This window comes from Heteronotia binoei, chromosome 7 (genome assembly GCF_032191835.1).
Source record: "Heteronotia binoei isolate CCM8104 ecotype False Entrance Well chromosome 7, APGP_CSIRO_Hbin_v1, whole genome shotgun sequence".
Taxonomy (NCBI): Eukaryota; Metazoa; Chordata; class Lepidosauria; order Squamata; family Gekkonidae; genus Heteronotia; species Heteronotia binoei.
Genome location: NC_083229.1, coordinates 32,555,386 through 32,576,435, shown reverse-complemented (window position 1 = coordinate 32,576,435; position 21,050 = coordinate 32,555,386). Strand labels below are relative to the sequence as shown.

Below are 21,050 nucleotides of genomic sequence, written 5' to 3'. Positions count from 1 at the left end.
CTTGGGTCAGCCATAGCTCTCACAGAGCTGTCCTTGAAAGAGCAGCTTTTCTGTGTGATCTCTCTCAGCCCCTCACCTCTCTCAGCTACCTCACAGGGTAGTGGAGGAAGAAGATAAAGGAGATTGTAAGACGCTCTGAGACTCTGATTCAGAGAGAAGGGGGGGTATAAATCTGCGGTCATCTTCTTCAGTCACACAGAGTAGATCCTTGTGCTGTGGGGGCAGCTGCCGCCAAAGCAACATTTTTAAAAAATGCATAGCCAATCTTATCTCCAGTAGTCAATTAGAAGCCTTGTTGGGCAAAAGCCCCACCAGGCCCTGCCCACTTCCTAAAATCACTTGATGGGCTCCAGAAAAGGTGTTGGTAGGTGCAATGGAGCCGGGAATAATTATCTCCATAAATAAACGGAGACAGAATTTTAACTTTTTTTGGGGGGGGGGGGGGGAGAGAAGAAGACTACAGATTTATACCCCACCCTTCTCTCTGAATCAGAGTGGTTTACAGTCTCCTTTATCTTCTTCCCCCACAACAGACACCCTGTGAGGTAAGTGAGGCTGAGAGAGCTCTTACAGCAGTTGCCCTTTCAAGGACAACTCCTACAAGAGCTATGGCTGACCCAAGGCCATTCCAGCAGGTGCAAGTGGAGGAGTGGGAATCAAACCCGGTTCTCCAAGATAAGAGTCCACACACTTAACTACTACACCAAACTGCCTGACAGTTTGTTTTCATTTTCCCCTGCAGTCTTACCAGAGCAACAGATAAATTCATGACTCTTCCAAGCTGATCAATGTAGTAAACGTTATCTTGGTGCCAGGAATCCAGCTGCAGGTAATTGTACATGCCAAAGGCACGCATGTGTTCCAAGGTGTACTGCTCATCTCGAAGTCTGACTTCTGCTACCGCTGAAAAACAAAACCAGGGAGAATTGAGTGTGGGGGGGGAGAGATAATTTCAATGTATGCAAGATCACATAACTATTTCAGGATTATATAAAGGAATCCTAATTTGGGCATTTGGTTGTTTGGAACCTGGATCTAAAATAAGAGTCACACTGAAAATTGTGAATTTTCAAAGCATGGTGGCATCTGATTTTTCTCCCCCAAACATACTGAAGCCAGGCTGGCAGATAAAAGAAAGCATCACCAGAGTGCCATCTGCTGCTTGCATCTTCGTTTGTATTTACAGAGGAAACTGGAAAACATTCAGCTCTTTCCTGTTGTCTAAAGCTTACATTGCTATGGCAGCCCAGAAATGGGAAGGAAAAGAAATTGCAAAAGGAACCTTAGATTTTTAGAGCATTTTTCTTTGAAATCACATCTTTTCATCCACCCCAAACTTACAGATTTCCTTTGCAAATCATAAATCTGGGGACATAGACCCATTTGTGTGTACAATTTCAGGTGGGGTGTCGTGTTGGTTCTGCAGTAGAAGAGCAAGATGAGAGCCTTAAAAAACCAACCGGACATTCAGGGTATAAGCCGTTTACAGTCAAAACTCCCTTCATTAGATTACAAGTAGAAACAAGGAGCCCTGAGATCCCAGGCATAACACCCCTCTTTTGAAAGCTCATACCCCAAAAATCTGACTAGTCCTCCAGGTGCTAGTGGACTTGAATCTCATGTATATGGGTCACTACTACTCAGTCCAAATGCCCATACATGATCTTAATGCCTCTTGTTACAGCAGCTGCGATATGGAAAAACACAACTGACTGCTTGCCCCAGTGAGCTGCTAAGGGTCCCAGCCTGTTGCTAAAAAAATCACCAGTTTCAAAGAAGCTGTATTTTCGAAGACAGCTCTTCTTTTGTTTTATATTTGTACACACACACACACAAATAAAAGGCATATAAATAAAGGCATATAAATAAAAGAGCTGCTTCTGGGACAAGACACAAAAGCTTATTTCCTCCGCCCACCGACTCTTCCCCTTGCTGTGAACCAGCTGAAAAGCTATTTGTGCAACATCCATGCATCTCCCCACACTTTCCCATGCCAAAGCTCTGCCAGGCAGATTTGTTAGGGGCAGTCAAGAGAGCCAGAGAGCGACAGTGCGCCAAGAAAGACAATAAACCAATATGTTAGGAAGTGCCAGCATACAGACAGCCTCCTCCAGCAATCTCATCAAAAGGCTATTACTTAAAACTATTATTTGCTTTGCACTGCCATCTTGCGGCAAGAACCTGCTATGGCTGAAATTCCCAAGCGGGCTGACTGTATCTTAAACAGAGCCGAGACCTTCCTTCACCATCACTGGTATCAAATGGCTTAATTGGGTCAGGTTGTTTATCAACGCCAGTAAAAGGCGTTACATGGATTTTGATTCATGTTCTGCATTTTTGCATGGGCCGGTATGGCTGTCTACAACTCCTCCCCACTTTATATCACCACTTGCACCCAGAGTGAATGGTCATCATGCTCATTTTGCATGCTTTTGGGTTTTGCATAGATAGGAATATCCCATTCCTCTTGACCCCACCCCTCCACATCTGAGTGTCTTGCTGCTGCGAAACTGTTCCATGCATCAGACCAAGTGGGTGCTCACCTACAAGTGCATATGCCTCAAAAAATCTGTCTTTAAGATGCCACAAGACTCCCTTCCTATGAGAGCCAGGGTGGCACAGCAATTAGCATCACGTTCAAGATCTGGGAGGCCCAGGAGCAGATTTCCACTTGGCCATGAAAGCAGGCTGCATGATCCAGGGCCAATCACTTTACAGGATTGTTTGAGAGTAAAACTGAAGAGCATCGTTGATAAGCTGTTTGGGGTCCCCACTGGGAAGAAATGTGGGTATGCATAACTGCAGTGATTGTAAGAACCTCTGCTCGTCTGCACTACACTTTGGCTTTTTAGAACACTCCATGTGGATGTTTTTAAATGCACATGACCAATGGCTCAAAACATGTCTCACTTAAACAGATACCAATTGTTTACAGGTCTTAATAAACATATCAAAAAAAGCTTATGTTGTCTGGGGTCAGACTGTAGCCTGTATATCTTTCTTGTCTAAAAAACTTTTGAGATTGGCAGTCAGGAGGTTTCTTTGAACTTATTTGCTGTTCTTATACTTTCCTTGTGCCACCTCAATTTCTGTTTCTTTCTCTAATACAGACAGAAAGAACTATGGTGCCTTATAACAGAGTATGGCTCACTTCAGTGTTGCATAGCTTTCTTTCTTTTCTTCCTTCCTTCGCTAAACACATATCATTCAGCTCATCTACCCAAATAGTATGCAGTACATTCCTAGGCCCTATGAAACACCTGCCTTGCTGTCAGCTTAATTTCTTCTGTCAATTTATCTCAAGTTGCTTCAGGATTCCTTCAGATAAGTATTTACCATACAACAGACTGCAGGTTTTGCAGGGCACTCTCCAATACACATACAGTATAAACACACGGTATCTGTTTGATATTATGCTCCTTTAATGGAGGACTGCTTTCTGATAATAACATTACTAGAAATAAAGGCTTGCATCCAGATTAGCATTTCCGCAGGCACACAGATTTCTCCCACGGATCATGGTTTTCTTGCCTCCCCTCTCCCATAGCATCCCAAAATGCTACCTGAAGAGCTTGTTCCTAGAATTTTTAACCCAGTAGCACCTTAAAGAGCGAGCCCCGTGGTGCAGAGTGGGAAAGCTGCAGTACTGCAGTCAAACTCTCTGCTCACAACCTGAGTTCAATCCCAGCAGAAGCTGGGTTCAGGTAGCTGGCTCCAGGTTGACTCAGCCTTCCATCCTTCCGAGGTCAGTAAAATGAGTGCCCAGCTTGCTGGGGGGGAAAGTGCAGATGACTGGGGAAGGCAATGGCAAACCACTCCGTAAAGTGTCTGCCATGAAAACGTCGTAATACGACGTCACCCCAGAGTCGGAAATGACTGGTGCATGCACAGGGGACTACCTTTACCTTTCAGCACTTTAAAGACCAACAAGATTTCAAGGGTATAAACCATTGGCATCTATGTTTATATTGTATACCCTCGTCACCAGGACATGGGATCTGACAAAGTGAGCGATTCTCTTGCTCTTCTATGGCAAACCAACACAACTACCTGCCTGAAACTGATTACGAATGAATAGCTGCAAGAACAGTAGCTGACTTCTGTCTGCTTAATGGCTGAAGAACAATCACAGAATCACAGAGTTGGAAGGGACCTCCAGGGTCATCTAGTCCAATCCCCTGCACAATGCAGGAACTTCACAAATACCTTCCCCCACCCACATACACACATCCCCAGTGACCCCTGCTCCATGCCCAGAAGATGGCAAAACCCTCCAGGATCCCTTGACAAACCAGCATGGAGAAAAACTGCTGATTGACTCCAATCAGCATTTCCCTGGGGGTGTAAGAAACGTCCTTGAGAACTAAGCCCTGATGCAACCCTTCCTGCCCTCCTTCTCATGGGCTGCCTAAGTTTACAGAATCAGCAACACTGCAGTCAGATCCAGCCGCTGTTCAAAAAACCTCCAAGGAAGGTGAGGCCCACCACATCCCAAGGAAGCCTGTTCCGCTGAGGAACCACTCTGTCAGGAAATTCTTCCTAATGTTTCGCTGGAATCTCTTCTGATTTAATTTCAGCCCATTGGTCCAATCTTCTAGGGCAACAGAAAACAATTTCCTCCAAAAACCCCCAAAGTGGACTTAAGGATGGCTGACATCAAACCTTCAACATTTAGCTCATCTATAAGCTCAGCAAATGGCATTCTGAACAGACACGGTGCTTATTTGATATGGGGGAAGGGGTCCAAATTACATTGGAAGGCACTTTGGTTTCCCATTGGGGAGAAAAGTGGGGTATAAATAAGTAATTATGCATTAAGGGCTGTGGAAAGCACTTTGGACATTCCAAATCACTGCAGGAATGCTGGGGCCGCAGCCCAGTAGCAGAACATAAGATTTCCATACAGATGGAAATGGCTAGGAGCAGAAAAGACACCTTTCTGGAGATACCAGAGAGCAGCTGCCAGTCTGGGCCAGACAGACCAAAGGAAAAGTTAGTGTACGGCAGCTTAATGCTTGCACATTTTCTTCCGGATTTTTAGGCAAGTTTGGTTCACAAATTAGCTTTACAAAACAATTCATACTTTATTATCATTTGTTACAAATGCTCCCTGGGGAGGGGATACTCAGCTGTCTTTCAACTGATTTGGGGGAGGGGGGGGTTAAAAGTAAGGCAGTGCCTGGCTGGCCTTCCTTTAACTTAAGGCAAGAGGAAAGGGAAACCACATGGAACTAAGCCCAGCAGGAAAATGCCTGATTCCTCTAGGCCTTGCTTGGGCAAAGCCCATCAATGGCAACTGGAAGCCTGAAGGGGGGGGGGGAGAGAGAGCTCTCATCTGGATCTAGCCACAGCGGAAGGGGACAGAACAGCTACTTCTCCTCCCATGACATCATAGATGTCCCTTTATGATGCCAGCAGGGATCAGGTCTCTCTGTCTCCGCCCCCTTCCATCAAGCGGTTCAGGGCTCTTCCTTGTTCCTGTGTAGTACGTTAGGCTACGGGAGGCTTTGACTCCCTCCCCCCAGTCACCCCTCCTCCATTTTATCCTCATAACAACCCACAGGGGAAGATCAAGAACAGAGCTCTATTAAGCCTGTCTGTAGCAGTAAAAAAGAGTAAGAGTCCAGCAGCACCTTAAAGGACTAACAAAACCTGTAGCCAGATAGGAGCTTTCGTGAGTCACGGCTTGCTTCTTCAGATACAGCTAAAATGCAAGTTCATCTGTCCTATATATTTGGAAAGCAGAGTGATTTCAGATGCCAAATGACATAGCCCCTTCAGTATCTTGGGAGATCTACCAGCCCACAGTCACTCTCACTCTATGTCATACTCCCAATTGTCTTCCAAGGTCGGTCTGTCTGCAAGAGTCTAGAGCAGGACAATCCCTTCTGCACTACTTACTTCACTTAAACCTCACTTTTCTCTCACCGATGGGGACCCAAGGTAGTTTACAACAGGCCCATAGCTATGGGGGCCCGGCCCATTCATTCAACCCCCCTCCCATCTGTATGGCCCCCTTTCCTCTCTCCCTCCTCCCCAAGTCTTGCTGGCAGCGGGTGCCTGGGGGAGCTGGAAGTGCTGGAGGAGATTCCAGCAGGAGGAAGAGTGGCTTCCAGGGCACCACCACTGCTTTCTGCTCCCCTGAACAAGCTCCTCTCCCCCAAGCGGAGCCATCTTGGCTTTCTCCGGACCCTTGCTTCCCAGTCTGTCCTGCCCAAGGCCAGGGAGGGCTGAGCAAAAGCCACTGAGATGCTGCCAGTCAGGGAAGATGGTTATTGCTGTGGTGTGGGGCTTATTGGCTCCCTGAAACAAAAACTGGGCCCCTGTGCCCCCCCTAACTTTAAATCCTGGCTATGGCTTTCAACATTCTCCACTTCTTCGTTCTACCCCCACGGCAACCCTGCGAAGTACATATGAAGCTGCCTTATACTGAATCAGCCCCTCGGTCCATCAAAGTCAGTATTGTCTACTCAGACTGGCAGCAGCTTTCCAGGGTCTCAAGCTGAGGTTTTTCCCTCTTATTAGCCTGGACCCTTTTTAGTTGGAGATGCCAGGGATTGAACCTGGGACCTTCTGCTTACCAAGCAGATGCTCTACCACTGAGCCAGCGCCCCTTCCTCTTTGGAAAAGGTAGGACAGACTAAGAGTCTGTGACTGGTCCAACATCTCCCAGAAAGCTTCTCTGGCCAAGGTGGGACTTGAACCTGGGTCTTTCAATCCTTGCCTAGCACATCTCCATCAATTCCGAACTTAGACCAAACAGACCAGCTGTTGGAACAAAACCCATCTTCATCAGGGTAACCACCCTGGGAAGCAGCAGATCCAGCAGAGTGAGAGCCAGCGACCCCTCCTCCATTTCATTCTCACAATAGACTCACAAGGTTGGTCAGACTGAGAAGAAGAATTGCAGATTTATACCCCGCCCTTCTCTCTAAAGCGCCCCCTTGGCAGAGTGGTAAAGCAACAGTACTGCAGTACTGTGGTCAGAACTCTCTGCTCACAACCTGAGTTTGATTCCGGCGGAAGCTGGATTCAGATAGACGGCCCAAGGTTGACTCAGATTTCCATCCTTCCGAGGTCAGTAAAATGAGTACCCAGCTTGCTGGGGAGAAAGTGTAGATGACTGGGGAAGGCAATGGCAAACCACCCCGTAAAAAGCCTGCCATGAACACGTTGTGAAAGCAATGTCACCTCAGAGTCGGAAACGACTGGTGCTTGCGCAGGAGACCTTTCCTTTCCTTTCTTCTCTCTGAATCAGAGACTCAGAGCGGTTTACAATCTCCTTTAGCTCCTTCCCCCACAACAGACACGCTGTGAGGTAGGTGGGGCTGAGAGAGCTCTCACAGAAGCTTCCCTTTCAAAGACAACTCCTGCGAGAGCTATGGCTGACCCAAGGCCATCCAACAGGTGCAGATGGAGGAGTGGGGAATCAAACCCAGTTCTCCCAGATAAGAGCCCACGCACTTAACCACTGACTACACCAAACTGGCTTTCAAGGAGGGCGAGTGACCGGTCGAAAGTCGCGGGGGTGGGGAGGCTGACGGTGGAGCCGGGATTCGAACCCGGGTCTCCCGGCCATCTCCCCTCCCGGCCGTGCTCTAACCATGCAGGCCCGCCCCCCGCGGCCGGCACTCACGCGACTCGAGCGGCACTTGGTAACAGGCCAGCGGCTCCAGGGAGAGCTTGTAGCCCTCGAACTTGGGATCCAGCAGACTCCGCTGCACGCGCAGGGAGCAATGCGCCGCCGCCGCTTCCATGCCTCTCGCGCCGGTGGCGAATCAAGTTCCGGCTGAGAAGCGAAAGTTTCCAAAGCTGCTCTTGAGGCTCAGGAGAGAGCTCCGGTCGTCGGCTCCGCCGCTAGAGCTGCTGGGTAAGGGAGGAGCGCGAGGCATGCCGGGAGGCGTAGTTTCCGAGCTTGTCTTACGGGCCGCTTTTGGAGGCTGCGAGAACCGCGCGGCTTTGCCTCTAAGAAGGAGCCGAGCTAGAGAAAGAACGATGCCTTTTAACTGGACCGGGCCGAGCGAGAGAGACAGACATCAAGAAGACCAGAAAGGCATTGTGGGACACGTAGTTTTGCGGATGAGCGGGAAGGGAGGACGAGGCATGCTGGGAGTTGTGGTTGAGTGGAAGGAAGCGGGCGTAAAAAATAGACGTTTCAGGACTACAGTTCCCGAGTATCTTTGCACGAACTGAGGGCGGGCTTGTGTTTTCTCTTTCTTTTACTAGGGTTAAGTTCGGGTGCTCCGAAGAGAGCGGCGGTGTCGCGAGTTCGGGTCGTGGTTGCTTCGGAGGAGAGGGCGTTGAAACGAATCCATCGTCTGCAGGTGAGGTTCCCCGGCCGGCAGCGGCGACTGAGAACGCAGGGTGTCACTTTCAACGCGGGAGGTGAAGGCGCCTCCTTTCTTCGGCTGCCCAACCGCGAGAAGAGTTGCCAGATTCACGTTTTGGATCCCTTTTTGGATGTGCTCCTTTGGCCATTCCCAGTGTGGGAGGGAGGGAGAGGAAGAGGTGTGTGTTTGACTTGCAGTTCCTCGATTGGGTAACCGCAGCTCAGGGCAATAGTGAGATTTTCTGCGTTTGCAAGCTCTGAAGTGGACTGCTAATGCGGTGTGGAGCTTGCACTTTGCTGAAGGCAGTTGGGAAAGCAAACAAAAAGAGAAGCATCCCGCTTCCCGCCTCCTTCCAAGACCGGGGTGGAAGGAGGTGCTTAACGTAAGAGCCACATGGAAGAAATGTAAGATGTTTGAGAGCCGTAAGACAGGAAGGAAGGAAGGCAAATAGATGGGGGGAGGGAGAGATGGAAAGAAAGCAACTTTAATTTAAAATATTTTATCCAAGCCACTGGCTGGCTTGGCTTGGCGATGTAATTTAAAGAGAGAAATGCCATTTCCAAACTGGCCAATGGAGCAGCGGGGGCTTTGAGAGCCACAATTTGGCCACCTCTGTTCCAAGGGTTGGATAATGGAACACGACGGGAGGGAAGGAAGGAGGTTTATACAGGTATGGAGATGTTCTCCTTCTCCCCAAGCAGCCCAAACTCATGGACATGTAGATGCAGGAGAGGCCAAAGGGGAGGAAAATCTTCTTTGCAAAGAGTGAAACTAACTTGTGGAACTCTCCACAACTAATTTAATTTTTAAAGTGGGATTAATATAGAACTCACCCTAAGCCTGCTTCAGTGGGGAGGGTGGGATAGAAATACAATAAATAAATTTAGGGAGAGGTTAGATCTCTTATTTGGTAGTATAGGGCACTTTCATGTCTTCATTGGATGTTTAAAGCATTGATAAACAAAGGGGACAAATAGCGGTGTTGCCAAAGTTGGTGTCAGAAGTGTTTTGCACATTTACTTGTGAGTAAGCCTGGCTGATTTTGACCTGGATGGCTGAGGTTAGCCTGATCTTGTCGGCTTTGAGAACCTAAATTTTCCAAACTTCCCTGGCAGGGTTGGCTCTGGTCAGTATTTGGAGACCTCCAAGGAATACCAGGGTCACAATGCAGAGGCAGGCAACAACAAACCACCTCTGAATGTCTCTTGCTTTGATAACCACATGAGGGATCAGCATAAGGCAGCCATGACTTGACTATGCTTTCCACTACCAAGCATGGCTGCAACAGCCAGCCACATTTCCAGTTCAAGGATCCTCCCTGTTTTTGCTCAGGTGCTTTTTTCTTTACATAGAAAGCACCAGTCCTCCTTTTCCTCTGAATCCAAATGATTCAAGTTCTTTGTGCTGACCTTTCCATTAGGATTTAGCATCTCTCCCAAGTTTTCTTTGTGTGGCCACAGGTCAGCAGAAGCCTTATGGTGTGATCCTAAGCATGCATACTCAGGAGTAAACCCCAGTGTATTCGGTGTACTCTCTAGTCAGTGTGCTTAGGACTGGAGCCTTTGTGAACTTGGTGCAGGACCTCTTGCATGCAGAAGAGGAACAAAGCGTTCAGGATGATTTGACTTGGCCCAGTGTCCAGGGCAAAGTTAGTCTGATCCTTCACAGGTTTTCAGTGCCTGGACATAGAAAAGGGAGGCAAGCACAAATAATGGGCTGTCTACTTAATCAGTCCCTAAGTCAGTTGTGACTTGATGGCCCCACCAAACATGCTGTAGTGGATGGGGGAGGTCAAGTTCCCTGCTTGGCGCTATAGTTGACTGACTGTGCAATCCTAAAACCTTCTATAACCATTGGTTTCAGTGGGATTAGGACTGCACTGTGGATTACCTTGGACCTTGTTTTCCCTCAGTTGGAAAGTGCTGTCAAGGCGAAGCTGATTTATGGCACCCTTGTAGGGTTTTCAATTCAAGAATGCAAAAAAATTAATAAAGGTGGTTTGCCATTGTCTGCCTCTGCGTGGTGACCCCAGACTTTCGTAGCAGTCTTCCATCCAAATACTAACTGGGACTGACCCTGCTTCTCTTCTAGGATCTGATAAGACTGAGCTAGCCTATTTCATCCACATCAGGGTGGGTCTAATTTGCTGTATATTATTTTAATGATAAAAAGGGTGAGAGGGGACTCTTGTGTGCTCTTGGAGGTCCTTCATGGAAGGGTGGGATAAAAGCTAACAAATCAATCTATTTCTTAAAAAAACATTTTTCTCCACTTTCTTGGCAGAAGCAGCAGTAATATTATTGGTCCACGCTAGCGGTTGAAATCTTGTTGGAAGAAGTATTCTCTGGGTCCCTTCTTTTAAAATGTAAGTTTTAACATGATTTTTAGCTGTCTTTTCCTCTCACAAACTGAGTTTATTAACTTTAAAGAAAAATAGTAGTGTAATATAAAATACACATAAACACACTGATTTCAGTAAAACACATTAAATGTTATAAGCATCATCAATATATATAATTCCCCTATAGTGGTGGCCAAATGGAGCTCTCCCATTGGCTTACAGGTACATTCCATGCACCTGACAAATACTTGGCCCATCATATGTCAGTCACCACCTCTGGGTTCCTGTTGGTGGACTCCCCTATCCCCTGCCTACTGCAGGCCTGGGAACACTGAAGAAACCGCCAAAACAGTCTTACCTCAGAATCAGACACATCTCAGATGCTTCTCTGTGTCCTCTCCATCAACCTGCCTCAGAAAGGGCTGCTGCTCTACTGTGGCCTCCTAAAGCATGTCCTTAGAGGCCATGGTGGCTGCTGCTTTCTTGTCATTCCTTCTCACCCTCCTCCCCCACTGGGGAAGCTGTTAGCCAGAGGCTTTTGCTAGGCAACCAGTGTTGCTCTCAGCTGAATAGAATGCCATAGAATCCACCCTCCAAAAGCAGTTATTTTCTCCAGGGGGAGAGAGATCTGTTGTCCGGAGTTCAGTTATGATCCCAGGAGATCTTCAGGCTCTACCTGGAGGTTGGCTACCCTATGTCTGGCAGCACCTTCTGGGTGACTTGATGCCACCTGACTGACATGACTTAACTAGGCCTGGCTTCTTGCGCCTGTTCAGCAGCAGCCCCACTATGACAGACAGGGTGACAGCAGTTGCCAACTCCAGGTTGGAAAATTCCTGGAGATTTGAAGGGTGGAGCCTGGAGAGGGTAGGGTTTGGGAAGGGGTGGGACTTCAGATAGGTACAATACTGTAGATTCCATCCTCCAACCCAGCCATATCCTCCTGGGGAACCACTTTTCCCAGTCTCCAGGAGAGGGCTGGAGATCACTCAGAATTATAACTGCTCTCCAGATGGCAGAGATAAGGGAAAAGTGGAGGAGAGGGGAATGATGTAAGCCATTTTTAGGTCCCTTTTGGGAGAAAAGTAGTGTATCAATTATGTAATACTCAAGACCAGTGTAATACAGTGGGACTTGTAAGGAACACACAGAATTGTATTGCATGCCTTCAATAGTAAGCATGTAATGAACAAAGGAGAAATCTTATTTCATCTCTAAGCAGAGCCTCAGCTAATCCTGTTGTAACGTAACTTAGGAGTGTAATCATCAACAGAATTACAACCCTTTAAGACCATGGACTTCTGAGTCTGTTTAGAAGGATGTAACTGTGTTTATTTTTTATTTATTTATTTTCCTATTTATATCCCGCCCTCCCCGCCGAAGCAGGTTTAGGATTGCACTGATAGCCACTGGTGTGCGACCTCAGTGTTCGCATCTAAAAATCATTGTTTATGATTCCTAACTAATCAACAGATGCTGTTGCCTCGTATTTGTAGAAAGATCAGTGGTGAGCATTGTTTTGCCGTTGTATATGGCTATTCAAAGCAAAGCAGCGCAAGTGCACACTAGACAATCTTAGAGCAGGCACACGCAGTTTGTGACCCACCAAACTGAACACAGCCACCAGTCTTATGGGAAGCTTACTTTTGGCTTTACAGACTGTCTTTGCAGTCCCAGTAGACATTTATCACACCCCTGGCGAGCCACAAAACATAGCTAGTGGGGGGCCTTCAGCTTGCTGGCTCATGGACTTCCCTCTAACTTGGGGTGGAAGTTCATCATTAGTGTTCCTTGACAGTGTGCGCGTGGGAAGTTCACCTGTATGAGTAAACTGAAGAGTGCAACTCCAGAAGCTGTGATAGAAAGACAAACTCCAAACAGCCAGTCAACAGTTATATTTGGGTAAATACGTTAGAGGCAGTCACAGGCAGTCCAATGGTTCATACACATAAAGCAGTCCTTCCAAGATACAGTACCAAATCAGTTTCCAGTTAGAGAAGTCAAGAATCCAGTCCATACATTACATAAGCCAGTCTTATCCAGTCCTTCAGAATAACAGTATAACAGCCAAGATGTTTCTCCTTCTCTCACGCACCGTCCTTCTCCTCCTTATCATCACCCCACACTAGCTGAGAGTAAGGCTTGTACTATTATAGTGCAGCTATCCAATCCCCATCACTGATTGCTAACAAGCTGCACCTGTTACTCTCGTGACAGTCATCATCCCTGTATAGCTTAGTTACATAATCATTACTCAGCAGTTTTGTTCCCTTAAAGAACCTAACTCTGACATTTTGATCTTATATTTTTTTTGATCTTATATTTTTTTATTAGACCTGTTTCGCATATACAGACCTGGAAAAAAATGAACAAAGATGCACAGATGAGAGCGACTATTAACCAAAAACTAATAGAAACGGGAGAGCGAGAACGGTAGGTGGGCTTTGTTTCTCATCCCAGCTATATGAATATATTGGGTCACATTCTTACTGAAGGATAAAAGTAACTATGCTTGATCAGACCAGAAGCCCATCCAGAGGTTGGGGGAAACTGTGTGAAAAAAATTCACGTTCCAGTGGTTGTATATAACACTGAGAATGCAGATTTTGGTCTGACATATTTGTAAATCAAGGCTTTCTGTTAGCTGATGTGAACTTATATTGCACCCTATCGAGTTTAAGAAAACTTCAAGAGGCTCACAATAACCAAAGCTTGTGCAGTGGCTGAGCTACTCTATAATTTATTTTTAAATTTCTAGCCCAGCTTTTCACCCATGCCCAGTCCTTCACACAATCTGTATCCTTATCCTTATTTGTTTTTAAGTTCAATGGCCCAGAAGTCTTGGACAGCAATCTGTATCAAATATGGAGTTTTGCTTTACCTTTTGCTTGTCTGGCCACTTTTAACTTCCTAATGAGTAGAACAGAGAGAGTGCAGATTCCAAGGGTCAGATATTCCTTTTAATCACTATTCCTTTTATTTTTAAATTCTGCAGATGCTTGCTATTCTTCCTCACCCGTCCCAATCAAAGGGAAATCAAGATCAGGAAAACTGTTGTTTGATTGCCTAAATTAGCTGATCTTTTAAAAATAATGCATTATGTTGCTTAGCAGGTTTCTAACTTTATATGTGTTTCCCCCCAGCCTTAAAGAACTACTAAGAGCCAAGTTAATCGAATGTGGCTGGAAAGACCAGTTAAAGGCCCACTGTAAAGGTAATGTTCAGTTGATTCCCATGACCTGATACCTGCTGACAGATCTGAGTCCTGAATGCACACGGAAGTAAGAACCTGCAAACTTCATTTCAAATGCTGATGGACTGAAATGCAGTTGCCTGTTTTACAAAGCTCATCCTAGGAGGCTCATATGCTGCATTTCAGATCCAGTATCTTGCAGAACCAGGATATTGATTCCAGAGGTGGAAATAAGTACAAAATCATTGAATCTATAGCAAAATTCCTGTACTCCTTTATTCCTTTTGTCCAAAGGTTCTATTGCAGTCCATTTGGATTTGTGCTGTTATGCCAGTAAATGCTGTGTGTGTGATATTCCAGAGGTGAATATAGATGAATGAGTTCTCTGACCAATAACAATGGACTAGTGTGAGAAAATAGAAAATATGTTTCAGTATTTCTTTATATCTTTGATGCCAAAGTACTCTGTGCTTAAGATGCTAAATTAAAAGTATATATGGAATTGGATCCTCTGCAGCACCAGCAGAAGGTGACAGCAGATGGCTTCCACCTTCCTCAGGAGCTCCCTGTGACTACCTAAAAAGGTGATGCTGGTGGGTTCATATGGGCTTAAAAACCAGGAAAATGGGAGGCTGCAGGGGAGAGGAGGAAGCATGGGCTGTGGCTTAGTGGTGAACCATCTGCTTGGCATGTGGAAGGTCCCAGGTTCAATCCCCACCATATCCAGTTGAAAGGAGAAGGCAGTAGGCAATGTGAAAGCCCTGTGCCTGAGGCCCTGGAGAGCCACTGCCAGTCTGAGTAGACACTTCTGACCTTGATGGACCAAGGATCTGATTCACTTGAACACATGAAGCTGCCTTATACTGAATCAGACCCTTGGTCCAAAGTCAGTATTGTCTACCTAGGCTGGCAGCAGCTCTCCCGGGTCTCTTTGTCCCCTACTACCTGCTCCTTTTTTAAGTGAAAATGCCAAGGATTGAACCTTGGACTAACTGCATGCAAAGGAGATGCTCTTCCACTGAGCCACAGCCACTCCCTATTCAATATGAAGCACAACACATGTGTTTGTGTGGTGCCCCTCCTGCATCAACTGAGCCTCTACTGCCTGAAGATGGCTTCTGGTGTTTGTGGAAAGGTGGGGTTGGAGTCAACTCTTTGGGTATAGTGTTGTCTTGCTTGAGGTTCCTCCAAGATTTAGCAATCTGAAAGAGTAAATGGAGAGCAAATGTTGTATTACTGTCATACTCAACAACGTATGTGGTAGCTGATGATCCTATTATCTTTGTGGTTATTTGTTAGCCTCTCTAAGGCAAGATGCATTGCTCTTAACTGTGCTTAAGACATCAGGCGCACCCTGTAGGTTCACTTGCTTCCATTCCCTTTTCCTCTCCCCGAATCAAATTATCTCCTCTCATTTCTTTATTAACACGAGTATAGCGTTACGTAGACACCAAAGATAGTTGGTACCGCTGAAGAGGAAAGTGCCGGACAAAGAGAATAAAAGAGGGAGGAGGGAATCCAAGAGGGCAGCTTTAGAAATTCTTTTGCCATGTAGCATGATGAGGGAAGGGCTGCTATTCAAAAGGTGCAGGTCCAGAATCCCGCTGGGTGCATGCAGATATATGAGGAGGGCCTGTTTCTCACACCTATCACACCTATTTGCCTGGACCCTTTTTTGGAGATGCCAGGGATTGAACCTGGGACCTTCTGCTTCCCAAGCAGATGCTCTACCACTGAGCCACCATCCCTCTGAGTTCTAAAATGGTGAGTTTGTTACCTCTCCCTTCCTTTTAGATGTCATCAAAGAGAAAGGACTAGAACATGTTACTGTTGATGATTTGGTGGCAGAAATCACTCCAAAAGGCAGAGGTAAGAGAACTGCTACAGCTGTGCTCGGTTTACACCAACACATAAAGCCTTTTTTTCTGTTTTACTCCAAATTATGCATTAAGTCAATGGGAGGATGCAACACAAGGCAATTATTGCAAGGCCAGGAGAGCCTCCTCTTCCGTCATGATTCATGTACTTAAACTGTTTTCACAAGAGTTTAATTTTCTTAGCGATTAACTGAAAGTCCTTAAAACTTCCCCCCACTCCCCATTGTTAGGGGATTTATACTGTACCTCCAACAGCACAAACCCAAAACCAAAACCTGTAGTTATCAGAAGACTAATACATACTCACTAATAGGTTTTAAGACCTCGTAGATAAACTTTATTAGACTCCCAGTTTGGAAAAGCAAAACAGTTTATTAGACTCCAAGTTTCTCTTTAGACAGAAGGCTTAAAATAGAGTTAGAAAGGCAAAACAAGAGATTGCATTAGTACAGTTGCTCATACAGTTCCCCCCCCCTCCTTTAGATAAAAGGCTTAAAATATATGGATAGAAAACAAAGCAGTTGGATAAACTTAGCACTTTTAAGAAAACAATTACAGTTAGAATTCAAGCATAAAGCATAGTTCTACCATAAAGCAGAGAGTATACTGAAAACTATGTCCCAACGGGGACTTCTCCCTATTAGTTACATTTTCCTGTTTAAAATCTAAGTCCCAAGTCCCATTCTATCAGAGCTATGCTCTGTGTTCAATGTTTGAGGCCTCAAACAGAAATTAACAAGGACTGTTAATTTCTGGGCTAGACTGACAAAGAGGTCCCTGCCTCTCATCCAGTCAGCAGTTTCTGTTCAAAACCCATGGCTTTTAAAGGCTTCAACCGATCCCGTATCAGATCTACTGGTACTCCCATATTAGATAGCAATGCTTCTGATGTAAACAGTTTTACAGCCAAATGTAAACACTCAGAGCCCAGCTTGTCCCCAGGTCACTTTGGCCTTTCACCCACCTAGCAAGCTTCCTCCATCTTGTTTCCTGCCATATTATATAAGTAGAGGCAGCTTGAACTTAAACCCACTAACCCAATTTAGCCTAATATAGATGCTCTATGGTGCTGAAAGACTGAGACCTCTAGTGGCCAAATTCCATAACTGCATCCAAAATAATTGTGAGGACCAACTCAAAGAGAAATATAGAAACTTAAAGAGCTTAGTGCCCATTTCATAAGAGATCCAACCCAAAATTCTGCAATACCCATATTCTTCCTTCTCTGCCCCACCCCCAGATCTTCACTTTTCCAATTATAAAGGAGCTAGAAACATCATCCTAGTTAAATTTTATTTGGAATCTGTTCCAAAGGAACTCAAGTCAGCTCACAGCAAATAAAAAATCATTGGCATATTTAGCACAAATATTGTTTCCAAAAAACCAAATACGCATAACCATAACAGATAAAAAGCAACAGTAAAGCCATTGGCTCTACTGGGTCAGTTCCACTAGTGGAGGTGCTTTCCTTTGGCACAAGCTGCCTTCCCTAGATGTGATAGGTTGTCAGGAAAAGGCTTCTTCTGCTATAGAGTATCACCCCTAGTGGAATGGGTTTTCAGGGTCCAATTCAAGAGTGTGTGTCAACCATACCATAATGTTATTCTAGACACCTTTGGGCTGTTCTCAGGAGAGAATTCCACAAGCATGGAGCCCTTGCAGTCAGCATTATGATTCATGCTGAATATATCCTCATGGTGACCTGCAAGGTACTTGATTCTCTTCCCCTCCCCAATTCTGCAGGCGTTGCAAATAGCAAAACCCTTGCAACGCAATCCTGAGCATAACTGGATCCTTCTAAGTTCTTCAAAGCCAAGATAAAGCTTCAGACTGCTGGTTCTTACCTTTAAAGCCGTGAATGGCTTGTGGCCGTATTTGAAAGACCACCTCCTCCCATATTGGCCAGCCTGCCTGTTAAGAGCTGCCTCTCAAGCCTTGCTGTCTCTGCCTTCCCACCTTCAAAGGCATGGCTTTTTCAGTAGTGGCGCCTTGCCTATGGTATGCCCTTCCCCATGACTCACCTGGTGCCTACACGCCATTCCTTTAGGCACCAGGCCAAAACATTCACCCAAGCTTTTAATGAAGAGATTGATTTTTAAAATTACATTCCTTCCATTCTTCCAAGGTTGGTAAAATGAGTACCCAGCTTGCTGGGGGTAAAGTGTAGATGACTGGGGAAGGCAATGGCAAACCACCCTGTAAAAAGTCTGCCGTGAAAACATCATGATGCAACGTCACCCCAGAGTCAGAAATGACTGGTGTTTGCACAGGGGACTACCTTTACCTTTTAAGCTTCCAGATTATCTCAGACCACTAGTCAGAAAATGCACTGATTGGCTGCTTAGAACTGATAGCTCAGTCCTGGAAACTATAACTGGCTGGTTAATATTAAGGAAGCATAGTGCTAACAGAATTATCATAGTTATTTCAACTATAAAATAGAACAAGTTTCTAGTGTGTTTTCCATTTCAAAAGAATAGAAATAGATATCATTGTATAAACCCATATAGACAGTAAAACCATTGGCCATTTAAGTTCAGGAACTATGTGGTGCCACTGTTTTAGCCTGGGATTATTTTATTTTATTTTAAAAGGGTTATTTTAAATGGCCAGTAGCACTTGGCACTTGGTTTTTTTGGCCACTTGACAGAGTGTGTTGGGCTGGATAGGCCATTGGCTTGATCCAACATGGCTCCTCTTATGTTCAGTTATGCTAGGCTGGAGTTTTTTTAATGCTTGATTTTTAAGTCATCTCTTTTAATGTTTTGTGTTTATAATTTTGTAAGCCCCCTTGGGCAAGTTCCTGCAGAGGCAGGCTTAAAATTTTCTAAATCAATACACTGTGAGTGGATGACTAAACTATCAATGGTGGTGGGCTTTGTGTACTTTGAGTTGCAAGTTGCGCTGACCTCATCTGGAGTAATCTGGCATTACACTTTGGACAACTGAGACTAGTCTGTGATATGCTTGTTTGAAGCAAGAGGTAAATTACACAGTGTGAGGTCAATACAATCAATGTGCTGGGACATCTAATAAGCCATGCCACCAGGATACAGAACCTGAGCGAGTGTAGCATATTAAGACATGATGCAGAGTACAGATACAATGCTGAAAAATATTGCATCCATGGAAAGTAATGTAGTGGCAAGGTAATATTTTCTCTTCTCTGCCCTTTCCTATTTGTATTTCAGCTTTGGTACCCGACAGCGTAAAGAAAGAGCTTTTACAAAGAATAAGAACGTTCCTCGCTCAGCATGCCAGCCTTTGATTCTCCGGTTGAGTCTTACCATGTTGTGTTAAGTGAATCATGCCAGAAACTGGAAGACATTTTTTTCCTCCATGCTTTAGAGTGAAAGTTAACTTTTTTTTTTACATTTAGTTACTGGAAGTGTCCTTGACTACACTGACAATTTAATCTTGATATTTTAATTTTAAGAAAACTCCAGCCACCTTATGACGTATGTTGAAAAGAAACTCCGTTTCTTGCCATTAAAAGTATGTTGTGTGGCGTACTGTGACTGACATGTATCAGCTTGTTTCCTTTTGCACCTTGGCTGTTGTTGTCCCTGGAGGTTATAAGTGTCTCTCAAAATGCACCAGCAGAGCTGTGAACAACAGAACCTGTGTGGTATCAAGGATCCTGTTTGAATTTCACAACAGCAAGATAAAATGATGCCACTGAGAGTGAAAGCTGGGGGATTTGGAAAACAATCCTCACACTACAGAGAATCTCTGCTACAGCATTCTTACTCTGTCAGCCTCCACGGACTCAGCCTTAACCTTCAGCATTCAGTCCATTCAGGCTTATATTCTGGGTATGCCACTTGTCAGCATAACAGTTAGATTCTTGGGAATCTGATTGAAAGGTTAACAAGGCAGTGGAAGGTATATTCTAAAACAATATTTTGGTTTGTATGCCAATAAAGGTATTGAGCTGAACTGATATTTTGGTTGTACAACAAAATGCTAGTCCAGCAGCATCTTAAAGACCAACATTTGCTTGGGGTATAAGCTTTCGTGAGTAGCTACTGCCCACCCGAAACTATCTTTCATTGTACAGTGAACTACTAGTCTTGCATTCGAGACTAGGCAAGATTGAAAAATAATCAAAAAGCACACCTTTCCCTCTTTGTAACCTGTGTGTTGATCCTATGACTGTTCAAGCAAGAGGCTATTTCCAATAGTGGTTTTTTTTCCTGATGGATAAAAGTCTTGCTTTGTTAAAAAAAAGCTTTTCAGTGTTGCAAGAAGACTTGGTGGAAGGGTGTTTAGGATTCAACCTCGTATCACTGGAATAAAAATCCAGGGGATACACTTGATGCCAACAGTGTTGTGTTGTATGTATAGCATATGTATGTGGATAAATCTAGCTAAAATTGGCCAGTGAGTAAATAAGGATCAGGACAATGAATCAAGGTTGCTCAAATAAAACTGAAAAAAATGTAATTTGTTGATTACGATGCGATATGCTGCATGCATGTTTGGAAATAAGGTAAATAATATTTATTCCCCAAAAAATATGCATAGGATTAATGTGTGAGGTTGGTGCTTGACTGTAGGTGTAAAGGCCATGTCAGTTGTGTTGTATGGTAGCTTGATCTGGTGACAAGTCCTAAATGTAATGACAAAGGTTTTCACAAGTGTTGAAGATCTTACCAATGAGGTAGAATTAGAAACAATTATTCTTATATAACACAAGTGTGGAGATGCTTCATATGGATTGTAAAGTAATCCTTATAGCACCCCTGTAGGGTAGGCCAGTATTCTCCTATACTGCAGTTGAAAGGGGAGCTGAGATCCAGGTTTCTGGTTCAGGCAAGATTCAAAAGCAAAACTTCCCGCCAGCTTCTCTTTGTCTCTATGCCAGCTCTGGAAACAAGCAGCCTTGATTTTTTTAACTTGTTGATCCATAGGTTCTTGCTTCTGGTGACATGCAAAATGTACCTTTGGTACTTTTTTGACATATGACTGGCTGTACTTTTTTTTTATAAGGTTTTTAAAAAAATAGTAAAAGCTTTGAATTAGTCTGCTTTGTCAGATGTGATTTCCTTGGTTGATCAGAGTCCATTCACATGAAGGGGCAGAATCATAGAATCTTAGGAAGGGATCCTACAAGCCATCTAGTCCAACCCCCTGCTCAATGCAGGATCAGCCCAGCGCATTCCTGACCAGTGTTCGTCCAGCTGTTGCTTAAAGATTGCCAGTGATGGGGGGCTTACGACCTCCCTCAGTAGCTGATTCTACTGTTGAACAACTCTGACTGTAAAAAAGTTTTTTCCTAATGCTTTGTAAAAAGTGGGACTGAATTC

General features: G+C 44.9%; 2 protein-coding genes across 4 annotated transcripts in view; one reads left to right on the top strand and one right to left on the bottom strand.

Annotated features, from left to right (window-relative positions):
* Positions 1 to 8,044, bottom strand: part of NUDCD1 (NudC domain containing 1) — a 69,048-nt gene extending 61,004 nt beyond the window's left edge. Inside the window, exons 1-2 of the mRNA XM_060243316.1 lie at positions 7,637 to 8,044; positions 749 to 903 (exon numbers count right to left, since the gene is read on the bottom strand). Of these exons, the coding sequence (XP_060099299.1) occupies positions 749 to 903; positions 7,637 to 7,757 (276 nt within the window). The 5' untranslated portion in view covers positions 7,758 to 8,044. The remainder of the gene's footprint in view (positions 1 to 748; positions 904 to 7,636) is intronic.
* A 41-nt stretch (positions 8,045 to 8,085) lies between these two features.
* Positions 8,086 to 19,259, top strand: ENY2 (ENY2 transcription and export complex 2 subunit). Of its 3 annotated transcripts, none has more exons than XM_060243318.1 (6): positions 8,086 to 8,324; positions 10,614 to 10,695; positions 13,006 to 13,104; positions 13,815 to 13,885; positions 15,659 to 15,733; positions 18,933 to 19,259. In XM_060243318.1, exons 3-6 carry the CDS (start codon positions 13,037 to 13,039, stop codon positions 19,007 to 19,009), a joined length of 291 nt encoding a protein of 96 aa, XP_060099301.1. In that variant the 5' UTR covers positions 8,086 to 8,324; positions 10,614 to 10,695; positions 13,006 to 13,036; the 3' UTR covers positions 19,010 to 19,259. The 3 variants fall into 3 exon arrangements, with proteins under 3 accessions (XP_060099301.1, XP_060099300.1, XP_060099302.1); XM_060243317.1 differs by having other exon boundaries at positions 8,231 to 8,508; XM_060243319.1 differs by lacking the exon at positions 8,086 to 8,324 and having other exon boundaries at positions 10,590 to 10,695; positions 13,025 to 13,104.
* Positions 19,260 to 21,050: the final 1,791 nt, after the last annotated feature.

What these genes read in the sequence shown, in the direction of transcription:
- ENY2 (XM_060243318.1), top strand. Translation starts at nt 13,037, where the DNA reads ATGAACAAAGATGCACAGATGAGAGCGACTATTAACCAAAAACTAATA. An exon ending in GAAACGGGAGAGCGAGAACG is followed by an intron (nt 13,105 to 13,814) that starts GTAGGTGGGCTT and finishes GTTTCCCCCCAG; the next exon opens with CCTTAAAGAACTACTAAGAG. An exon ending in AATCACTCCAAAAGGCAGAG is followed by an intron (nt 15,734 to 18,932) that starts GTAAGAGAACTG and finishes TTTGTATTTCAG; the next exon opens with CTTTGGTACCCGACAGCGTA.